This window comes from Mixophyes fleayi, chromosome 12 (assembly GCF_038048845.1).
Source record: "Mixophyes fleayi isolate aMixFle1 chromosome 12, aMixFle1.hap1, whole genome shotgun sequence".
Taxonomy (NCBI): Eukaryota; Metazoa; Chordata; class Amphibia; order Anura; family Limnodynastidae; genus Mixophyes; species Mixophyes fleayi.
In genome coordinates, this window is record NC_134413.1 from 12888574 (window position 1) to 12913841 (window position 25268).

The 25268-nt window shown below is 41.6% G+C and overlaps 1 protein-coding gene across 2 annotated transcripts in view; it reads left to right on the top strand.

The window, feature by feature from the left end:
• The window catches only part of CLMN (calmin), a 97212-nt gene extending 72291 nt beyond the window's left edge, over window positions 1-24921 (top strand). For both annotated transcript variants that reach the window (XM_075192733.1, XM_075192734.1), the window contains exons 3-13: window positions 3254-3349; window positions 4675-4758; window positions 6492-6584; window positions 7813-8003; window positions 9063-9256; window positions 10133-10215; window positions 12279-13472; window positions 16164-16312; window positions 17778-17838; window positions 18348-18403; window positions 19598-24921. In XM_075192733.1, coding sequence (XP_075048834.1) covers window positions 3254-3349; window positions 4675-4758; window positions 6492-6584; window positions 7813-8003; window positions 9063-9256; window positions 10133-10215; window positions 12279-13472; window positions 16164-16312; window positions 17778-17838; window positions 18348-18403; window positions 19598-19769 — 2373 coding nt within the window. In that variant the 3' untranslated portion in view covers window positions 19770-24921. The remainder of the gene's footprint in view (window positions 1-3253; window positions 3350-4674; window positions 4759-6491; window positions 6585-7812; window positions 8004-9062; window positions 9257-10132; window positions 10216-12278; window positions 13473-16163; window positions 16313-17777; window positions 17839-18347; window positions 18404-19597) is intronic.
• Window positions 24922-25268: the final 347 nt, after the last annotated feature.

Below are 25268 nucleotides of genomic sequence, written 5' to 3' on the forward strand. Positions count from 1 at the left end.
ATTCTGCAACCATTATGATTATCGTGCTGGAGGAAGAGTGTAAATAAAAGTTCAGTTTGTTATAGAGATGGTCTGGCGCCCAAATTATTGTGACTTTTACACTGCATTACAAAGTGACATTACCTGTGTCCCACTAACTACAGAGAAACACCTGCATGTGCAGGGACCCCCTGATCATTTACACCCATGCCCATCAGCTAGCCAGGGCTTGAGAAGGAGGTGCACTGTGTACCCTTTGCACCCCACACTACACACAGTGACAGGGGGTTACATAATGGCGCCCAACGTGGGGCTCAAGCACAACAGATGGAGAAAGTGCTTGCAGGACACAGGGACTGAGTGCAGTGTGCCCAGCCGGAGTAACACCCTTGGGACACCATGTCTGACCGTCTCTAGGTGCCCAGGAGACCAAGGGTAATGAGGAGAAGGTGAAGCAAGCTGTTTGCTGAGTAGTTCTGTCCGGGACAGTATATGGAGCAGCAGTGTGCTTGTTGCTGAGACTTGTAGTGCCACTTAACCCAGCTGAGTGGGAAGCAAAAGAAGAAAAGGTTCAACGTGTGAGGTGTAATTATAATGCAGTCTGTATATTGCCTTTCCTGAGGATTTGGGGAAGCAAAGAGAGGCAGATTGTGCAATGTGACGTCTGTATATTGCCCTTCCGGAGGATTAGGGGGAGCAAAGAAAGGCAGATCGTCCACGTTGGAGAGAAAGGGGGGAAGGCAACCCCGCTGGTCAAATGCCACCCCTGCATATATTGCTGATATGTGACTTGGGGGAGATGTATTTGTTGGGAGGGGCCCACGAGAGCCACCTGTCTCTTTTTGACCCAGGAGGGGGGAGACATGGGCAGGCATGGGCAGGTGCTACATTGCTTTGGCATAAAGCCATATTTAAATGTACATTGAAAGAAAACAGGACACCTGTGACTCACATGTTTACATCCATTGGGGGTGTTGTGGGGTATGCAATGTGAAATGTGTTTTATATTGATACTGCCATTGTATTGCTATGTATGTATTCACTTTACACTGTGATTTTTCATGCAATAGTGATGTAGAAAAGTTTACATGTGTGTGGTCATATGTGAGTTAGGTGTGAGTGAGATTAGCTAGGCAGCCCATTAGGTGTAGTTTAGGGTGCCCAGCTAATCGGGGGAGAATGTAACACCCCCCTAGTGGTGTTTTAGTTAAACCTTTACCTCAGTGAATTCAGGAGGGGTCACCTAGAGGGTAAGCTAATAGTTTATGAAAAGTTACATAAACAGGTTACCATGGGGATAACCCAGCCCAGCCTGGAGACTGAGGGAGAGGAAGGAGGGGCTGTCAGCAAGGGGGAAAGGAGATAGGGAGAGAGGAGAGACAGAAGAGGAGAGATGTAGCTGGGGACCTGGGGTGGAAGCTCCCAGGCTCCCCCAGCATTCCCTGGAAGTCTGAGCGTGGTGACTGAGCCAGGGCAAGGAATGTGTGCCCTGGATGAGGGGGAGAACTCCATGCCACTATAGAGAACCCAAGAGAGAGGGGGACACTTCGCATGGAAGAGGCCCTGGAGTGAGGGCTGCTACAAGAGGCCTGGTAGCTGTAGTGTCAGATCCTGAGGCTGAGAGTACACAGAGTGACGTGTCAGAGCACAGGAGACATTATCCCCGCAGAGGAGGGATGAGCTGCAGTTGAGAGGTACACAGAGTGTGTCAGAGCTGCATGGAGGAGAGGCTGCCTGCCTATTAGCATCCATGCATGTGCCCCTGCAGAAAGGGTGATCTGCAGTGAGTATGGAGTGCAAGAGACATGTAAATTATGTTATTTAACATCTGGATAACATTAAGAACTGTGCAGGAGGAGTGATAAGATATTTGCAACCATATTCGTATTGCTCATTAAGAACTGTGCTGGAGAGAGTAAGGAGATGTATATATTCTGCAACCATTATGATTATCGTGCTGGAGGAAGAGTGTAAATAAAAGTTCAGTTTGTTATAGAGATGGTCTGGCGCCCAAATTATTGTGACTTTTACACTGCATTACAAAGTGACATTACCTGTGTCCCACTAACTACAGAGAAACACCTGCATGTGCAGGGACCCCCTGATCATTTACACCCATGCCCATCAGCTAGCCAGGGCTTGAGAAGGAGGTGCACTGTGTACCCTTTGCACCCCACACTACACACAGTGACAGGGGGTTACACTTATGATCAGAGATGCTCAAATAATTTGTACCGTTGTGAATTTCAATAAAAATTTGACTGAGGTCAAGGGCCTCAAACTTATTCTTGGTACGGTCATACATTTAAACTGATTCATTCTGTGGTGTGACGTTTGCAGTTCGAGGATCTAAAAAAATGTTAATAAATGATAAAATGTTGTCTCTTAGAGCTTAAATAGATAAATATTATAGTATTTTGTAAAAAAAACAAAAAAAGTGAACAGTACTGTGTTTGAGGTTTGCCGTTTACATTAAAAATGTGCTTTTAAAAACGTTTAAATTCTATAAAATGTAGCCATTAAGCTCAAACATGGTTGAACCCAAAGTTTCCGGCAGATTTTCGGATTTTACAGCCAATTTGATGACATTGGGCCTGATTCATTAAGGAACTTAAATTAAGAAGTTTCTTATTTACAAAACCATGTTACAATGCAAGGGGTACAAATTAGTTTTCTGTTTTGCACATAAGTTAAATACTGACTGTTTTTTCATGTAGCACACAAATACTTGATAGCTTATTTGTACACTGACATTTAAAGTTGATATTTGTGTGCTACATGAAAAACAGGCAGTATTTAACTTATGTGCAAAACAGAAAACTAATTTGCACCCCTTGCATTGTAACATGGTTTTGTCCAGGAGACTTAAATAGGAAACTTCTTAATTTAAGTTCCTTAATGAATCAGGCCCACTATCTCAGAATTATCCAATCGTAATCCATAAGGAAGGTACGAGGGTGGAGACCATTGTCCAGAGCCTCACTGGAAGTCAAAGAAATCAGATTATTTCTGAAAATGTTTTTTTTTGTGGTGCAATAAATTTTCACATTTATAAAAATGTTTTAAAGATAGACAGACCTTTTTTTCTAGCCCTATGGTAAAATAGCATAGAACAGGCTGATTTTATACCAAGTAAATATCCAGGGTGTGCATGTATCTGGGTTTACGTTAATAGAAAATCTGTATCTTTGTGACATATAGTTTGCAATAATGAAATCCAGTAACCGCTTTGCTTAGTTATACTGATATTGTCATATCCATGTGGTCCTTACAGTGCAGCCCTCCCCTGGAAGTCCAAGATTTATTTGTTGATATTCAAGATGGAAAAATCCTGATGGCATTATTGGAAGTGCTAACGGGACAGAGCCTGGTAAGCGATGTTTAGTGTTTGTCCTGGTAGAATGGTCACCGTGTAGCAGACATCTCTGTCTCTTCTTGGTCAATCACACCAACAACTGCGTCATGTTGTCAGTGGAAGACACTGCAGTGAAAAAGGGGTGGATATACCCTTTAAGAGCCCAGGGGGGTAAATTTATCAAGCTACGACTTTCCGTCGGGTTTGAAAAGTGGAGATGTTGCCTATGGCAACCAATCAGATTCTATCTATCATTTTGTAGAATGTACTAAATAAATGATAACTAGAATCTGATTGGTTGCTATAGGCAACATCTCCACTTCTTCAAACCAGCCGAAATCTCGCAGCTTGATACATTTACCCCCCATGTATGAATAATTCCAATCTCATGGCCAGTAATAGTTGCTGATAATATATTGCGTAACTAACATTTCTGCATTTGAGACATGACATTTTTACAGACTCCCCTCTCTGTATACCTGGTAGGTGTAAGGATGTCCCATATGTTAGAACTAGGCATACTTGTACAAAATGAGGTAATCCCTAACAGAAACGTTATTATTCTTATGAAATTTAAAATTCCTGCACTCTCAGTGTACGCTGCATAGTACGGCCCATTTAGACATCCTTATGGCAGGAAAGAATAGTATTGCAGATCCAGTGTAAATCAGTATAAAATCCAGTTTTATCATTTTTAAGTGGCGTTTTTATTTTTTTTATTTTTTTTAGAATAAAGGGGTCTACAAAGCAATGCTTCACCTGAAATTGCAATAATAATTATAATAATAATAATGGAACAGGTATCTCACATTCAGTCAGACCTTCAGGAATGCATAACAAGAAAACCTAAGCACAGCAATATGCTTACCTACTTCTGGTATGAAAAGAACAGGTGGGCAGGGACTTGAGCCATCTTGTCATCAAGTGGGCGGAGACCTTGTGTATGATGATGTGAATTGAATCATCATGTCCCTGCCACAGTTCACAGTGTTGGGCGGGGCTTGATAACGGGATTTGCATAATAGCTGTGGGTCTCCGCCCACTTCCGGGAGGATCACCTACTCTCCTGGGAGACTTGGAGGTCTTCCCCCTCGTCTACCGGAGAGTAGGCAACTATGACATGACATCACAGAATGGTGTATTTAGGTAATGTTCATGGTGTGTGTATCCCGTAAATATTAAAGAAAGGGGTCCATTGAAATACACGAGAGTAGTCTAAATTCCAGGAAAGAGTAAAATTAAGGAATGCTAAATGGTGGTGTGACTGTGTTTATATTCCTGAAAGCATCGCTCCTGCTTAGCTTTCAATAAATCTCAGTATACTTTTAATTTCTTTCCAGCTACACGAGTATAAATCATCGACTCACCGTATATTCCGCCTGAACAACATCGCCAAAGCGTTGAAGTTTTTGGAAGACAGTAATGTGAGTATCTGCACAGCCGTTAAACTTCACGCATTTCACGTCTAAAGCTATATGGACTCTGTCTCCTCAGTTATGTTTAGAAATATCATTTGTAAATGTGCATGGCTCACGTTCACGTTTCGAAAGTAAAGGTGACATTCACCCAAAGTATATATTTTTTTATTATTTCAATATTTCCAACACGTTTTTCTAGTAGAATCCGGCCTTATATTCGTCTTGGAGTGACCTGACATAATATTTAGGTGACCTCCTTAACGAGAGGCCTCAGTCCTGTGTGCAGGGGGATAGATGACTCATTGACATAATGCTTTTCTAAACGTAGCCCCGTCGATGGGAGTGAGCTGACTTTCCATTCAGTAATCGGATTGGGAAGGGTTTAACTGCCTCCTTGATTCTGAATGGTTTGTAAGCTCGAGCTGGCAGGGTGACCGGATTCCAGCTTATTGAAACATATTTAATCAGCTCTGTGCTTTGTAATTTGTACCGTGACTCTGCCGGTGTCATGCGGACAGACCAGGTCATTTGATAATATGGGCCCATGGAACAAATGACTTTATGTGGCATCATAGGTCTGATTTGTCTTTGGGGGCGCAACTTGCGATTAAAAAAAACAAGCACGGAACTGGAGTGTAGTTCAGACCGTATTCAAATCCAAGCCTATCTCAATATACGTTTCTGAGCATGGATTAAACTGGACAAGGGTGAAATATGATTTATTTAGGATATTAATTAGGCTCCGATGAAAAATGGAAATGAATTCATGATGTACTGAGACCACCGTGTGCATTTCTCATAAATGGCGGCGTCTGAAGTGACCACCCTCTCATCCTTCATCATCATCATTTATTTATATAGCGCCACTAATTCCGCAGCGCTGTACAGAGAACTCACTCACATCAGTCCCTGCCCCATTGGGGCTTACAATCTAAATTACCTAACATACATACACACAGACACACACACAGACTAGGGTCAATTTGTTAGCAGCCAATTAACCTACCAGTATGTTTTTGGAGTGTGGGAGGAAACCGGAGCACCCGGAGGAAACCCACGCAAACACAGGGAGAACATACAAACTCCTCACAGATAAGGCCCCCAGTGTTGTGAGACAGAAATGCTAACCACTTAGCCACCTTGCTGTTCCTTTACACAAACCCCCATGAGCGTGTCTAGACGAGCTGTGTGCACACTGTAAGACACGTCGTAATTGTTAAGCATCAATAGATTTACAGAAGAAATACCACAAGTTTTGAAAGTGCTTTAATAAAACTGGTATTTTTTTTAACTCTTATCCTTTGCTGTCCCAAAAAATACTTCACAAAAGTGGAAAGCGGGCATGTACTTATGTATACAGAGAGCAGTCAAATATGCACATTTGTGCAAAGCTAAATGCACGAAGAACCTGCTTGTTTTGAGGTAAATGACCCCTAGATTTTGCTTATATATGAGATAATGGCCTCCATACTGTAAATTATAGCCACTGAGAAATTATGTGACCATATAAAACTACTTCTATAACGGTCACAAAAATCTGAGGTGATTTCTAACATCCGTAATAACACTGAAATTATGACATCGGAACTCCCCGTTTATAGCTATATTATTTACGGGAGTTTATACCTACATTAGCGGCACTTGTGAATTATAATTTTATATTTACATATCGATGGATGGTTTGTGCCCCGGTGTAGTTATTCTATGCAGTGATCCTGAAAATATGTTTCTTCCCGTAGGTGAAGCTGGTCAGCATCGATGCTGCTGAAATCGCTGATGGAAATCCCTCGTTGGTTCTTGGTTTAATCTGGAACATAATCCTGTTCTTGCAGGTAGAGTGATGTCCAACATTCTCTCAATCGTTTTGTCTGCAGCACCTGGGACCTAGTATAGTCCATAGACCAAGCGGCCAGCCTGGTCTCAGACGTTCTAAATTCCCAATAACCTACGTGTTGTCTGTAAGCCCCACCCCTCTTATCGATTCAGCGAATCAGGAGAGTCCATCAGAAATGGGGACAGTGGAGAGTGTGTGCGCATTTTTGAACCTTGTGGGTGTTCCGCCCAATTTTATGGAACTCGTATATATGTGGGACAAAATCCAGATTCTCCTATACAGACTATTCAACGCCCCGGTAGTTTAGGATCCTTGGGTGTTACCCTCCACCCAGATCTTGATAAAGCCTCTAAAAAACTAGCATCGCGCATTCTAGCTGCGGCTCAGAGCTAATATCTAAAAATTATAACAGATCTCTCTCCTCGCCCCTTCACTGAAACAAATCTGGCACATAGCATCCATCTTAGAAGTCACCTATTATCGCCATGATAGGGGTCATGTATTTAATCAATTAGGGACCCCCATGCTAATTGCAGAAAGCAGATCTCAGTGCACCCCCTCTACTGCCCTGAGTGCAGGCCCTCTTCCATAACCCTCAACTGTGCTGATTTTAGAGGGACAGTCCCAATTTTAGGGCTCATGTTGGTACCGCTGGTGAGAAAGTTTGGGGGAAAGGAAATATGTAATGAGCAGTCGGGCAATTTACAGCGCCTGTACCACCCCACCTCTCTCTCTTTCTCCCTTATCTCCCCTCCCCCCACCCTTATTCTTAAAAATAATAGTTTCTATTTTATTGATTCTATTGATTCTGCTGTTATATTTGAGACTGTAATGTATCGTTCTGTACTTACTATATTGGACTCATTGCCCTGCTGTAATACGTATATGTTTCTGTTTGATCATATAAAATAAGTAATTAAAAACAAACATACAAATATATGTAAAGAAAAATGGATTAAGGACTCGGTTACTTAATAGTGGTCTGTTCTTGGTGGTAACATTTTACATACTCTGCAGAGTCGCCCCTTCCAGACAGCAAGCGCACACCTGGGATCTGCAGAGAACTTTGTTCAGTGGTGCTGTTCGCCTAAAAATACCCTGCGCCATTTGTAAATAAGCCCCACTGTTTCCTTAGATTGACCTGTGTGAGGTTATAGAGTATCGTTCCTTTGTCGTTTTTGCACAGCAGAAATCCATCGCCTGCGTTTCTTTTCTTTTGTCCGCAGATTAAAGAACTCACGGGCAATCTGAACAGAATGTCGTCCTCGTCCAGCCTGTCGTCCCTGCTTAGCGGGAGCGAGTCTGACATGTCTCATCCCAGCACACCGAGCACGGAGAAGAGCATGTCGGTTTCAATTAAGGATCAACGCAAAGCAATCAGAGCTCTTCTGAGCTGGGTTCAGCAAAGGACACGGAAGTAAGAACAGACAGTGCCGGCGGCCGGCCTGTATTGTCATTTAACCATTGATTTCTGCATTTCTTTTTTTATCTTTTCAATAATACTTTATTGTTCATTTCACGACATCTCACTAAGACCTAAAGACTGCACATTTCAAGGGTTTACACCATACATCGGGAGAGAAGTCATGTGACAGGTACTAGGGGGGGGCTTGGTGACATTGTCGCATATAGCCCCACCCCCACTATAAAATGCAGAAATTCACGCCATTGAATAGCGGGGGCGCGACTTAATGGCACAATTAAGCCCCACCCCAGCCATTCAATGCCGTGAATTTCGGTAAATCTTCCAGGAGTCCGTGTGGACTCCCCGAAATTCAGGGACCTCTCTGAAATTCTGGGAGAGTAGGCAAGTATGGTTTACATCTCAGGGACAGCAGAGGGCCGTCATCAATCTACTTTAGAGAGCACTACAAATTCCAGCAGGCCTTCCCCTGATAGGCTGCATTCTCATAAATATAGCTCGCAAAATGTCTGTCACGTAGGTGACAGGTACACTTTAAAGTGTAGGCTTTGTCTACACACAGTGGAGGCAGCCATTTTGCGAGCTGAGACAATTTTTATCAAGTTCACTCGGAGCTAGCAACGACGTCGAGGCACGTCATGGTCTGGACCAATACAAAATGCCTCATGTCTCAGTGAAATCAAGTCCTTAGTGAATCCATAGACTGCATTCACCTCAATACAGGCTTAGCTAACAAAATGGCCGCCTCCGCTATGCTTTGGCGATGACGACTTTCTAAATGGAATGCAAATTGCAGTCATTCAAGTCAAAGCTTTGGATATTCACTTAGAAACCTGTTCATTAAAATATTTGTCTCATTTAGAGCCGGTGGAAAACAGCAGCCGGAGTTTGCTGCAGATTAAGGCTGTCAGCGGGGAGCCGAGAGGACGTATTAGTGCATTTTGTTTCCTCTCTTTATAATGACATGAGATTGTACAGCAATTATTTCATGAATCTGCTGCTGTGAATGTGACGCTCAGTCAGCCCCTGTTCTCCTCTCTGTCCCCCTAAAAGGTACGGGGTGGCGGTACAGGACTTTGCCAGCAGCTGGAGAAGCGGCCTGGCGTTCTTAGCGGTGATAAAAGCCATAGACTCCAGCCTGGTGGACATGAAGCAAGCGTTGGAGAAATCTCCCAGGGACAATCTTGAAGATGCGTTTAACATTGCCAAGCAGAGTCTCCGCATCCCGCGGCTTTTGGAACCAGAGGGTAACTTGCAGTACAGAGCATGCCACCTTCACGTGACTTTGACTTACACACGCCCTCCTGAAATTTGTATTATATTTCACTGAGGCCATTTACAAACTGCAAACCCTGCGAACCTGTAGTGATTCTTTATGTCCAGATGCTGTTTTGCATTTTATAAGTGACCCTAATTGTTTTTACTTTCTGTCCCTATGTCTGTGTATTACTATGCACTGTTATTTATGTTTATTGCCCTTGGATATGACTCTTAGGATACAATTGTATCCAGGGCAGAGCGCACAGCAGAGCTGGGCTACAGAAGTAAAGGACTCTGCCTGATGATATGAATACATGGCTGTAGAGCACAGCAGGAAACCAGAAAGGACAAATAACGTATCTAGTAAAAGTTAAAGAAGGGCATGTACAAGCCAATAAATTAAAATCAACTGAAAAAAAGCTTCACAGACACAATAGACATTTATAGCTGCTAAAGTGAAAATATCTAAAGTATTCACATTAAAATAAAGAGATTGGACCACTCTTTAATATAAATGTATGTAATTGACCCAAAGGGTGATTTTGGTAACGCCTATGTTTGTTAGGGACATAGTTTAGGCACTGACGTATTACATCGCTCAAGCAGCCGGACCACTGCCAGCATAACTGTATTGTTTATCTCATTACTGAGATTAAGGTTAGTGTCCGGCCCTTACAAGGTCAGAGGGCCACACCATGCGGCCCCTGAAGGGTATCAGTTTGCTCATCGATGGTGTAACAGAATAACTCATTATAAGTAGAGAACAGTGATGTCCATCACACCATCAGTGATCTCCCTGAGAAACCCGTTTTCTCTATGTTTGACCCACGATTCACTTCCGTGTTTCATCTCTTTGATTGTAGACTTGATGGTGGACTCCCCTGACGAACACTCCATAATGACGTACGTCACACAGTTTCTTGTGCATTTTCCAGAACTTAATCCGGTGAGTTTAAATCACGGATCTCTCTTTTCTGTTGTTAGTAGATTGGCACAAGCATTTTTCTTTAAAACAGAACTCCAACCATAATAACAGAAAGTACCCACCCCCCAAACTAGCAAAGCCCCCGGGGAGGTCCAGTGTTTGCAGGGTCCCACTCTCCACTGTCAGCAGCTATGTGTTATTACCTAGGCCGCAGTGCCTGGAGGATGATGAATCCTAGTACCTGCAGTCAGTGACGGGGAAGGTAATTGGACTAGTACTGGTGTCAGGGGTGCAAGGGCCAGACTAGTAGCGGGTGCTTTTTATGACAATGGTATTATAGATGGAGTGTTCCTTTAAAGGTGGTCAATCACCCTTTATATATCTCCCCAAACAGGTAATACATGGTATTGATGCAGGAGTACATGGGGATATTTTTTTTTTAAATGCAGACTGTATTCACCAAAATGACAACAAGTTCTGCAATAAAACCTATATAGTATGCTCCTGCAGTAATACACTAATAAGATATCAGCGGCAGTGACAAATGAATGATTACAGCAATAGAACATGCTGGAGAGTGAAATAAGGAAGTTTTGTATTTTTATATAGAAAGACAGGAAGTTAAGAATGAGCTTTATTGCTGAGGTAGATTGAAGGAATTCAAACATGGAGAGAACAGACACTCTATCTATCTATCTATCTATCTATCTATCTATCTATCTCATATCTATCTATCTGTCTATCTGTCTATCTGTCTATCTCATATCTATCTATCTATCTATCTATCTATCTATCTATCTATCTATCTATCTATCTATCTCATATCTATCTATCTATCTCTCTCTCATATCTATCTCTCTCATATCTATCTATCTCATATCTATCTATCTCATATCTATCTATCTCATATCTATCTATCTATCTATCTATCTATCTATCTATCTATCTATCTATCTCATATCTATCTATCTCATATCTATCTATCTATCTATCTATCTATCTCATATCTATCTCATATCTATCTATCTATCTCATATCTAGCTATCTATCTATCTATGTTCTATCTATCTGCCTACCTATCTATCTATCTATCTATCTATCTATCTATCTATCTCATATCTATCTATGATCTATCTATCTATCTATCTATCTCATATCTAGCTATCTATCTATCTATCTATCTATCTATCTATCTATCTATCTATCTCATATCTATCTATCTATGTTCTATCTATCTGCCTATATATCTAACTATATCTATCTATCACATATCTATCTATCTATCTATCTATCTCATATCTCTCTATCTATCTATCTATCTATGTTCTATCTATCTGCCTATATATCTAACTATATCTATCTATCTATCTATCTCATATCTATCTATCTATCTATCTATCTATCTATCTATCTATCTATCTATCTATCTATCTATCTCATATCTATCTATCTATCTATCTCATATCTATCTATCTATCTCATATCTATCTATCTATCTATCTATCTATCTATCTATCTATCTATCTATCTATCTATCTATGTTCTATCTATCTGTCTATATATCTAACTCTATCTATCTATCTATCTATTTATGTCATATATATCTATCTATCTATCTCATATCTATCTATCTATGTCATATCTATCTATCTATCTATCTATCTATCTATCTATCTATGTTCTATCTATCTATATTTCTATCTATGTCATCTCTATCTATCTATGTTCTATCTATCTGCCTATATATCTATCTATATCTACCTATCTATCTATCTATGTCATATCTATCTATCTATCTATATTTCTATCTCTGTCATCTCTATCTATCTACACAATAATCTTCTACAGTGCATCGGAAGTGGGGAAGTAGAACATACTACAACGTCAAAGCATAAGATGTAATAGGCAAGTTATATAACAAACAAGTGTTGTAAAGAATGTGCAGAAGGCATAATACACTTACAATCGAACAGGGATATATATTATTAGATATGTATATTATTAGTCATAAAAAATAGTCAAACTAGTTGGGTCTAGTTCTTACCTACCATCGCGTTCTATGTCTCTCTCTCTCTCTTCTGCAGGATGATTTTACAGACCAATCTGAAGACGCTCCTCTAGAATTGACATATGTGCATTATAAAGATGGACCAAGGGAAGAAGAAGGCAAGATTATTACTGTGTGTAAACGTGAGGATAAGGACTATTCAGTTGAAGTCGAGACCAGGCCTCTTACACCACCAGAGACTCATGACTATGCAGAAGTAGATATTCCAGATACCCGCAAACCTAATTGTGTGGAAAGTGTAAAGAATCCTTTCCAGGTCTCTGCAGAGACAACACAGAGTCCAGTCCTACAGGCAAAAGGTGGTTTCAAGTCAGACAACGCTTCACGGCAACTAGAAACGTCTCCATCCATATCTGATGCATCCGGCAATAGTCCTGGCAGAGCTGGTGCCAAACCAGTCAATGAAGAAAGAAATGGAGAAGGTGATATTCATCTCACTGACTCCATAGATAAAAATGGACCCAACCCAACTTCAGGACATGAACCGGAATACCTGCTAAATCATATCGACAACAGTAGCGCCTCTTCATCGTTTTCGTCAATTTCTGACAAACAGCTTAATCATCTAGAAGACTATCAGGCTGACAATGGCTTGATTCAGCCATCAGTAATGTGTGATAACAATGAACTACTGCCATCCCATAAGACTAATGAAGAAGATGATGCATTCAAGTATATCCTACATTCACCCAAAGATAGTCCAAGAGGTGATCACGAAAAACAGATGACGGTCTTCCAAGCATATAAATCGAGCACAGAAGATCTGTCCGACCGCAAAAGTCATCTGACTTCCAATGTAGACAACGGACTAGAGGAAACGAATGCGATGGATAGCTCCTCTCCTCCAAAGTTTTCCGTCATCCCTCACGACTTATTTTATTATCCCCATTACAGTGTCCCCATTGCAGATGTCTTGCAAGCCTTTGCCGGCACCTGCCCAGACATTAAGAAGACGACGGCATTTGATGACAAAGAATCGTTGAACGTTGGACTCTACTTGGACACCGAGACAACGGAAAATGGAATCTCAGTCGCAGAGTCTGACCCAAGAGTAGGTTTGGAGGACAGTGTGCGGGACGTGAGATCCCAAAAGATTGGTTCACCGGAAGGTCCAGTGGGATCACTATCAAATGGATCAATATCTCAACCTATCTATGAACTACAGAGCAGCAATTTAACTTATGATCCTGGCTATAATAAAACTTATCAGGTATTGTCTATTAAGGTATATCATCATTTTATTTTAGTTTAGGACATTTTTTTTATTAAAATGAATATGTCTTCAGAATGATTTGTAAATAGATTGTACACCACAAAAACAGAAAACACTAAGGAGGGGAATCGGTTCCCACGATGAACCGCCGGATATCATGGCGATGTCTGGCTGGGTTCATTAACTACAGTACCCGAACATCACAGATTTGTCTGCGATGTTTCATTGCCGCGGAGTGACTTCATAACCTTTCCTGTGTTACTCCGCAACACACCGTTGGGAATTCAATTGCCCCCTAATTGGTAATATTAGCTCAGAACTCAGTTAATATAGCCTGTAGTTCACACCACTAGAGGGACAACTAAAACTTGGACTCCAGGATACCTCACCCTACAGTGTGTTGGAGCATCATATGATACTGGGGACAGCTTTGTCCTAAACAGGATAGGAAAGGTCACATAGCCTATATGCCTTGTCCCTTTACAACATGGGATAGCTTTGGAAAGTACATATATTCAATTGGCCGCGTTACTTGAAAAAAGCAACTTGGCCTGCGCACTATTACCGTTATTACGGTAGTTTTAATGCCGGCTTAATATTACCGTAATAATGGTAATACGTTTTAAGCAACGGTACTATGGGGGAATTGAATTCCCCCATAGATGCACTAACATGACAGCCAGAACAGAAAAGAGCTAAGAGTTAAGTCATCGGTGAAGGAGATTAAATTGAAAACACTCCCATGTTTAAAGAACCCAACTCCTCAGTCATGCCTTTGGTTTCTAGTGAATTGATTTGCTGCCTTGTCACAAACATTATTATTATTATTATTATCATTGTTTATTTGTAAGGCGCCACAAGGTTTCCGCAGCGCCGTACATGGTACAAACAGTAGACTATACAGGGTAAAACAGTACAGAACAATAAACACAAAGTACCAGTACTTCAGAAACTACAGGCAGGCAGATACAGTAGAGAGGAAGCGGAAGAACAGGTATGGAGACAGGAAGGAAGATGGGCCCTGCTCATACGAGCTTACATCCTAAGGGAGGGTAAACAGAATCAGGTACATAAGGGAGCCAGTGAAGCAACGGGGAGAGAGAAAGGGGGCAGGGGAGAACCAGAAGAGGTGAGAGGTTAAGTGGATGGTTGGTAGGCCTTAAGTTAACAGGTGAGTTTTAAGTGCCCGCTTGAAGGAGCACAGATTGGGTGAGAGACGAATGGAGCGTGGGAGGTCGTTCCAGTGAAGGGGGGCAGCACGGAAGAAGTCTTGGATTCTAGAGTGGGAAGAGGTGATCAGAGTGGAGGAGAGGCGGCAATCATTGGCCAAGCGCAGGGAGCGGGCGGGAGTGTGAATGGAGAGGAGGTTAGAGATGTAAGGGGCAGTAGACTGAGAGAGAGCCTTGTAAGTGGTGGTGAGGAGTTTGAAAAGGATTCTGTAGGGGATGGGGAGCCAGTGTAAGGAAAGACAGAGAGGGGAGGCAGAGGAGGAGCGGCGTGAGAGGAAGATGAGTCTCGCAGCCGCATTGAGTATAGAGCGGAGGGGGGCGAGGTGGGAGCAGGGGAGGCCAGTAAGGAGGAGGTTGCAGTAGTCGAGACGGGAGATGATGAGAGCATGGATGATAGTTTTGGTGGCATCTTGAGAGAGGAAGGGACGGATGCGGGCAATGTTACGGAGTTGGAAGCGACAGGCTTGGGCAAGGGATTGAATGTGGGGGGCAAAAGAGAGAGAGGAGTCAAGAGTGACTCCTAGACAGCGGAGTTGGGTGACAGAGGAGATAGTGGAGTTGTTAGCAACGATAGAGAGGTCATGGTGGGAAGGGAGTCAGGGTGGGGGGAAGACAATGAGTTCGGTTTTGGAGATGTTAATTTTAAGAAAGCGAGAGGACATCCAGGAGGAGATGGCTGAGAGGCAGTCAGTTACACGAGAGAGGAGGGAGGAGGAAAGATCAGGAGAAGAGATGTAGAGTTGAATATCATCAGCATATAGGTGATACTGAAGACCGAAAGAGGAGATGAGAGCCCCAAGGGAGGTAGTATAGAGCGAAACATTGGTTAGTATAGAGCGAAACATTGGTTCAGTGTGCACCCCAGTTGGCTTCTAGATTTTATTGACTTATCCCTTGAAATCTGTGTTCATTTGTCCAACTTTAACTTTAGAACTAACCAGTCAAAATAAACCTAATAGTTGTTTGAGAAGCTAGTAACACAGTATATTGTCCATGAATAGTTTAGTTGAATTTAAAGGGACGGTCACTTCAAAAATGTGATTCGATTAACTGTGCCCATCACAATTGAAGATATGTACCGGACATAGTTTTCTGTTAGCCTTCTACGCAGACTATGAGGAAACTCAGAGAGAGGTTTGTCTACCAACTCTAGCTTGTTCTCTGCCTTTTAGTGTTCATTTGCATATCTGGCTACGCCCCCAGTGACATCACGGCTCACCAGAATGGCGCCACATAAGACCCTTTACCACTAGGCCATGCTCCCAAGCTAACGTATTGTGATAGGGTTACCACTTCTGAATAGGATTAACAGGAGGGCTCTGAACAAAAATAAAAGCAAAAACTATTTTATACATTCATCCCGTAATATTTACTTCTGACAAATACAAACATATAGAGATATTCCACCCATGAATTTTATAGTAATGCATAATGAATGTCTTGGTTTTGTTGATGTCAGGTGGTTGGATACATTGAAAGTTCAGAGAAAAACCTGAAGGATAACGTGACGAGTAGACAAGCTGAATTGGACGGTGTGGATTTTCGGGTGATCGAGGATACGACGACAAAACTCGAAGAGAACAAGCTCAATGATCTTTGCTTTCCAAGGTAACATCTTTCTCTGGTAGGTTAAGGTGTTTTGGTACCCAAGACAAAGATTCCAAACTGCATCTCTGACTCGGCATGACGCTATTATGCTGAGACCATTGTTGTTGTAAGGTTTGTTTAATAAAAGAGTGTTGACGGAACCCATGCCCTAACCCACAGAAACCAAATGACTTTCTAGAGTCTTCTAGACTTCTAAGAGTCCCTGTGTGTTCTAACCATCAGAAATTATTCTTAGGGATAACAAATGGAACCCCTGGACTTTGAGTTCTTCGCTCTTTCGAGAATTCAAAAGTGGGCGGCATCCGTAATGGAACGTTGGAGACACATGTCATATGTTCTGTTGGCTCTTGAGATTCATGGCACGCACATTCACAATTCCTCTTGCATTGCTGATGGGTCAACATATAACAGTGGTGTCATGAGCACGGAGACCATAACTAATCAAAGGAAAGGAAAGAATTAGGTAGGCATTCCACAATGCTTCCTCAGCACAGACCAGCTGGGATGGGCATGGGTTGTCATTGATTGGGTGAGTAATACACTGAGAAGCCCAGAATGACCTACATTTATTGCTAAGCTGGCTACACACAGGCCAGTACTGCCAGAGTCACTGTCTAAATTGGCATCACATGGGCTGAGCAATCGGATCGCTTGGCATGACCTCTCATTGTGGTGGGAAGATGGGCGTTATCTTTTGACCTCATTTACCAATACTCCCGGTAACGATCTGATTGTCTTCTTTCAGATTATTATCAGGCATTTATGGTCATTTATAGACCACACACACTATGATAACGGGCCAGTTGCCCCATAGTGGCTGTAATATTGTAACGTGTGGCTGACATTATCCTTATATCCTTATATGCAGTCTATGAACAAATTCAGGACTGTATGCTGTTCACCATTCCCGGACCCTTGTGAGCTGGTCTATCCCAAATCGATGTAATATCATGTCCCAAATTCTGCCAGACCTGCCCTCAACCACTGTACCCTGCTCTCTTCCACTAGACCAGTGCTTTTATTTTTGTAGGTGCTGTTCTTATAAGCCAGGGCCTTAAAAAACTACACTGCAGACATCCCTACGTCTCCAACGTTCAAATATTAGCAGTGCAATAACTAATGCGGACAAAATTGCCCTCCAACGGTTTCAATTTTTAAAACCAATATGCCCTTTAAATGAAAGCTAAATAAATTATCTTAAAAAACCATAAACGTTAAGCAGGTTACTTTAAGGTCAAAGGTCTCCGCCGTATACCAGCTCACTTCGACCTATGTATGTATAATAAATTTACATACACACACACATACAGTATCTGCCTAAAGGCTAGTTCCTATTAAGATAATGATGCCTCCCAATGGAGCCTACTGAAGTGTTGGGAGTCACGTGCCACAATTTGGACAGTGCTGCTAAACAATGTACCTAACTCATTCTCAGGAAGTAACACAGTATTTTGTTGTATTGCAGAGACGTTCAGAGGGATGACTGCGTGTACAACAGGAAGGAACAGAATGTATCAGGACAGCCGGTTAGTAGCACAAGTCATACAAGGCTGGGTTGTAGGGCTCACTTGTGGGCGTGTTGCATTTTGATGCATTTGTTGTATGTTGAGCATGTAGTGTGTGTGTGTGTGTGTGTGTGTGTGTGTGTGTGTGTATATGTATATATATATGTGTGTATATATATATATATATATATATATATATATATATATATATATATATATATAATATATAGTTCAGAAAGCGAGGGGGCGCTTGCAAAATACTTGTTGAGTTCACATTTATAAATGTACATACAGTGGAAGCTTGGAGAAATCCCTAAGGTAGGAGTTTCCATATGCTCTGGGCCCTGAGCTTTAGAGGGGCCCCATGGACCTGGCTTTAGTTTAAATTCAGTCTAAATTCAGTGTCATACCTGCAGTTGTTCACCCCGGAGCCTTGTCATTTTTAAATCCAGTTCCGTTATTTCATTGCAATCATCTCATTGATATTTTTAGTAAATTAAATCACAAATGTTTTTATGTTCGTTTAATAGAATTTTGGAGCTCTTCAAAATGTCGACGGAGATGGAGACCAACTTTCAGGCCTCAGGTGATTACATAACAAGCTCATTTGCGGTTAAACCAGAACTGTCCGTCAAATCATAAATGTTCTATCGGAACAGTGCACCATGTTACCTGTTGTGCTTACACATATATAGGCAGAGTTTACCTTTCTATAAAGAGTCAGTAAAAACCTATTGCATCTAAATCCCTCACTGTAGCCTACATTGATATTGCTAAACATTATGAGGTTAGGTTTGTCCGGTGATTATAAAATGACTCGCTGGCGCCCCCTAGGATGTGACAGAACATAACAAGCAAAGAGACCAGACTCAGAGAAGTGTTTGATGTACTGAGATATGAGCACTTTGTACAGTTCTTGTTCTGTTTGTTTATTATTATTATTAATTTTTATTTATAAGGCGCCACAAGGCATCCGCAGCGCCGTACCGGGACAAACAAATTACAATACAATGGGAGACAGCACAGTACAGTAAACAGTAAGCACAGTAACTCAGTAAGCTCAATGCACAGCTAGAGAGGGCGGGGAAGGGGGAGGGAGGATCTGCAAACGACGGGGCCCAAGAAGGAGGGTGCAGAAGACAGGGAGACCCCAAGGTGTCACCTTATGTCACCTTCTGTCTAAAATACATTTCTACTTTCATGTAACCAATCATATTCGTGCATTATTTCACTCATTCAGTGTTTTAGACACCCCCTACACATTGGCACCTTAGGTGGCCCCCAAGATTCTCCTAATGGGAGAGCCAGCCCGGAAACCAACTCACGAAAGTAAAAAACATGCACCAGCCGTGGTACCTATGCAATTTGTACCAATATTTTTGCAAATACACCCATTTTAAAGGGAAGCCCATGCATTTGCAGGCCAAGGTGGTGGTGTCTGCAAGCGTGCAGACTTTTGCAACTTCTTGTGGTTGTCCTAACATATTGATGAGGTCTGGAGTCTCCGAGGGAATTCTCTTCCAGTTATCAGTGCAGCAGCTTCTACTTGTTTAATACAAGTATATTCAAATAATGTTTTGGCAGCTGTTATACATGCATGGGCAAACTGAATGAGCTTAATGATTATTTTTAAGTAAATCGTTACACTTCCACGCATGTCGCGTTTGTTTTTGCAATTTTTTCGCAGTGTAGTTAAGTGGAGAAAATCGGAAGCTATAATATATCTACACAAGAGAACTGTGTCTCATACAAGTAACGTGTTAACTTTTCTTCTATGCAGGAAACGAGGGCTTGGAGATACAGTGGATGCCGGACCTGGTCTTTCAATCTCCGACAATCGACTCCCAGACATGTACTACATCGCCGCCCTGCTGTGGTTTCTTTGCTACTGCATTCTAATCCTCCCTGATTTTGATATGAACAAGGTTCAATTTTTTGCATATAACAATTAAAGACTGCCCCAAAGTCATCAGATGTCGCGTAATTTCAGATGGGCGAGTATTTACCTTGAAATTGTCCTCCAGCAATAATTCAACCTGCTACTGTCTTTATATTGGTACACGGCTAAGCAGACACGCTGCGCCAGTAAGCATAATAATGTAATATTGTGCCTTTGTGTAAAACGCGTTTCAGTTGTTCCTTACCCTTCTCTCTGTGTAGGGTGTGTACTCAATCAAGTTTTTGTCATCTAAAAGCTTACCCAGATGCCTCCTGTGGGTCGGCTCGTTATAAGAGGTTCTCTTACTTTAAATTACTGTTGTGTTTCTGTATGTGTCTTAAACCACATTTCTTAGAAGTCTTCCTGACGTTCTGCTAGTTTGGCAGAAGGACCAAACAGTTGAAAACAGATATTTGCTGAAAATAATTAATAGTGTTTTATTTAAAAACACATTGATATCGTTACCCCAGGTATCCTTGAACTAGTTAATTTCTATAGTTTGCTATTCACTTCTATCCCGTGACCCATGATCAATATTTAAAGTGAACTTAAAAAGCTACTAAATAACAAAGTTGAAGTGTTCACATTAAAAACTAAAAAGAGAAATGACATCGGCAGTAACCTGATATCCCACTGCAGCTCTGTTATCAATTAAAATATAAACCCCCCCCCCCCCACTCCTTTACAGACAGCTGAAGCTCCTCCAATTTTGTAAGATCTCACAGCTAATTTTGCGAAATGCGTTGTACAGGAAAGCACATGGATTTATGAGCATGATGGCAACATCTGCATGGGTGCAGGGTTTTGAAGCAACCGATAGAAGAATTTGGGCAGATCGAGGGTATTCCTTTCTTAGTGGGGGTTAGGATTAAGATTTAATTTTGTGGCACCATATTATTTAAATGAAATAAATGTTTGGGGGGCATTCCTTGCTATGTGGGAGGGCACAACAAGATTTAAATTGAATACCACCTCGGAGATGCCGAAGATCAGGTTTTGTTCCTCTACTTGTAACCAGAAGCACGTTGCAGGTAATTGCATTTCTAGACAACCAATATAATGAAAAGCTTTAGACACAGAAACATGGCACCTGTCATAAAGACATCACCCTGATGATTAATTTAAGACAAAATTGAGGCTAAACCGAGCAGTATTTCAGAATAGAAAGCCAGGTTTAAATGAATGAAAAGTGTGGTCCCAAACGGTTTGTAGGATGTACTTTGATGTGATATTTTTACTATTCCTACAATGTACATTTTACAGAGCAACTCACGAAATTATACGCGGATTGTTTTTAGGAAGATTTCTCCAAACGCAGTGTAATGGGCGTGTTCCTTGAATTCGCTTGTGGAGAAGTAGGGGCCCTGAAGCACATAAGCAAGCACTGGGGCCCGCAGATTTTGTGGTCCGTAATCACTCTTTGTGATCTGATGGGATCTGGTACAGGTCAAAAAAACTGACGTTGCAGTAATTTAAGCTGCTGTGATATCACTGGTCCTGCACCTGCGCATGAGTTAACCAATCCCCATAGCGTATGTCTGCACAGCAAATCTACCAGGCTGTCAATCACACTCTCTTTGCCCTGTTAGAGTAGCACCCACTTGTGACATTGTCACCTACTGCAGGAAATAAAAGAGAGCATGCTGTACATAATGGGCCTGAGTCATTAAGGAGAGCTAAGCAAAAAAAAAGGCGTAACTTTGCAACTTGGCAAAATCATGTTGCATTGGAGGGGGAGGGTAAATTTAAAATGTGGGGACAGATTTATAGTTGGAGTAGGGCATGTCTTAGATCAACTTTAAATTTCAGTGTACAAATAAAGTTATCAAGTACTTGTGTGCTACATGAAAAAACAGCCAGTATTTAACCTATGTGCAAAATAATAAACTAATTTGCACCCCTAGCATTGTAACATGGTTTGTCCAGGATCGGATTTACTCCTTTGTTTCCTTACTCTCCTTAAGGAATAAGGCCCATTAAGTTTAGCATAAAAACTCCAGATATTTTTTGTACTTTATTAAGTTTTTACACTTTATTAATTTTAACACTCCATGTAAGAGGCAGCTATTCGTGCATACATTTTAGTATTGTATTGTATACTAATTTACATCACTTGTACATCTCTACTTTAGATAGATGGCAGCTGCCACGATTTCTCTTAAAGCGAATGGTACTGTACTATATATAATATATGCTGAGGTATGTGCTTGGCAATGAATGTCCACTTTCTTTAAAAAGAGCATTATAAGTTAAAATAAGTCTGTGCAGGCATATATTGATGCGAAAGGGGCAATTTATTTATTGATCCTTGCTTCAAGTCACTGACTTGGTATATGGGCTAGGCTTTCATAGAAATATGGCAGTGAAGACATATAGCTGCACTACCATCTAAGTATAAGAAAGGACAGGATTTGTGGGTTGGTAATTAAGTTTTGGCAGCTCTTACATAACATCTCACATAGATCAGGGGGTTTATTTACTAAACTGCGGGTTTGAAAAAGTGGAGATGTTGCCTATGGCAACCAATCAGATTCTAGCTGTCATTTTGTAGAATGCACTAAATAAATGACAGCTAGATTCTGATTGGTTGCTATAGGCAACATCTACACTTTTCCAAACCCGCAGTTTAGTAAGTCTGGCCCCTAAACTTTCCTATTTTATTTCTGAACATGTAATCCTCACTGATGGCAACGGACCTGCCAATGATTTGTCTTAACTTGTTCCCGCATATGCGCTCACTTAGCCCTTTCCTTGCTAAAGATTGGAAACCATTTTTGAATCTGTTTTTTAAAATAATTTTATGTTGTGTTATAAGTGTATCAGAAGCCACGGGCAGGAGAGAATTCTGTGTATATAAGAGTATGTTATATTGTCGAATGTTTTGTATATTTGACACGTTCTATGAAGTCTGGCAGGGCCATAAGCACACTGAGCGTGTATAAGGAGTCTACTTATTGTGGGCCTGTTGCCTACACGGAGGCAGCCATTTTGTAAGCCGAACCAACATTTATAACAATGCAACTTATCCATTCAACATCAAAGCAAAGTCTAATGAATTAACAGGTTGAATATTGAACCCACAAAATAGCTGCCTCCACTAAATGTAGGTAGCTGGTCCACTTGAAACAGACAAAGGGGTAGATTTACTAAACCTTTTAAAAAAAGGAAAAGTGGAGGTGTTGCCCATAGCAACCTATCAGATTCTAGCTATCATTTATCTAGTACATTCTAAAAAAATGATAGCTAGAATCTGATTGGTTGCTATGGGCAACACCCCTCACTTTTCCTTTTTTAGAAGTTACCCCATGGAGTTTAGTATATTTGTGCTAAAAGAAAAGTTATTTATTTATGCTGTACATTTTCAGGATGTGTACAGTGCTATTTTTCTACAATATGGGGTTGACGATACCTTTTTGTATAACAGTTTAAAATGTTTTTGTAATGAAAACAGAAAATGTAAAAAGAGTGATGTAGCGGAACCCGCTGGCAGTGAAAGCAGTACATTATATTGTTCCCTGGTTCAATTACACTGATTCACTTCACTGCAAAATGTCATTAGTTATATTACCACATACATCTTCTTTGCTGGGGTGCAGTACCATCTAACAGCCTGCAGAGGGGGCACCATGTGATTATTGCATGTAGAGAGGTTTGGTTGTAGTCTCTATGGGAGGCTAGAACGGCATTGCTGGGCACCTACCGAATTGTGCTATGGTGCCCAGCGATGTACTGTTACACCCCTGGATGACTATTATTTTGCATGAATACAAAACATTCACTTTTCAACAAACATTTTGCAGTGTTGAACTGGACTTTCGAAGCGTATTTCTAAAGCGGATTATGTATGCAAAAAATGACAATGGCAGCTATAATCATGGAGCTCTGGTCTTTATGCTAGATGGAGGGACATCAGGCTGAGAGCCCTTATGGTAAAGGCAGCATACCTCCCAACTGTTCTGATTTTGGTGGGACAGTCCCAATTTGAGGGCCCTGTCCTGCCATTCTTGTCATAGGCAAACTGAGGGGGGGGGGGGGGGGGGGGGGGTTTCTAGTGCCTGGAAACCCCCCTCCAAACCTGGGGCACTGTATAATTGAGGTGGCTGAACCCTGCCCCCGCTTCACACGGCTCTGCTTGAAAAGGGAGAGCTGCGTGCACCTAACAGTAGTGCACGCAGCATTGCCCATGTATATTATGGGGATAGGAAGAGTTGGAGAGCAGCCAAGCACTGTCTAAAATGATAGCCACGCCCCATGCATGCTGGTCACGCCCACTGGTGGCATGATTTGGAAACCCCCCTCTACAAATCCTGCTTTTGCCCCTGCTTGTGCCATTGGTGTGCGTGTTGCAATGAAAGGGTGTTTGGCGGGGAGTAAGAGGCAGCCTAGTGCTTCAGAACTGTTAGACACGCCCTGGGGGTGTGGCCATATCACCAATAGTTATGTGGCCACACCCCCATCTGTCTTGATGGCGGTACATCGGGGAGAGAGAACAGGTGATAATGGAACATGCAGATGCTCTTTGTTATAATAGCAGCTGGCTGAGAGGAGGGCACGCAGAGGGCATTGTTTATAGCAGAGATGTTCAACTCTGTCTTCTATTTCATTGCGGCCCGCCAACCTTCCAAGGGGTGACCGTGAGGACGGAGGGAAAGCACACTGCACCCCCTCCTCCTCCATTATACAGCGTGACCCCCTAAAGCAGAGTATAAGAACGGGAGTAGTCACTGCTCCCTAGTGACACTACTGCATAGAACAACGAGCTCTGCCAATTCCCATTCATCATCCTTGACCAATAGTTGCACAAAACATTTTTTTGTGAATGATTTTACACGCCTCACTGCCACAAGGTTCCACCACCGAGGTATTAGAGCGTAGAGGTTTTTTTAAGCGGGTCTTGGGCTTCCACATTAATACGAGCTCTATTATATATTTGCACTCTTCTTACCTGTTCTTAGGCACCGTTTATTAATAGATCTTGCATTGCTAAGCAATGCACAAAGCAATGCAGTGTAACATCCTGTGTAAATATTATTTGTGGATAAATATATTGTTTATAAAGACTGATCTATTTCTGAAGCTAATTGAAGGTTAATATTGTTATAAAGAAAATTGTATATTATGTATTTGTGTTATTAAATCTCAATAAAACACTGATGGAAATTCAACACACTGAATGTCTCATTGCAATTGTAAAGAGGGAGATGTTAGATGTGTATAGTGAACCTTGTATGATATTCAAGGCTGTTTGGTGGTAGACTTGAAGGTGGTTATAGCAGATATATAGAGTGAAAATTAAAAAGATTAGGGACAGAACAGTACACTTATTAAACAGAAGGGAGATGATCGTTTCAGCACATAATGATCTTGTTGCCCTTAGCTGCAACTTAGAAGATGTAAAAAACAAGGGGGTAGATTTAGGATACCTAAAAAGAAAAAGTGGAGGCGTTGCCTATAGCAACCAATCAGATTCTAGCTCTCATTTATCTAGTGCATTCTAGAACATGATAGCTAG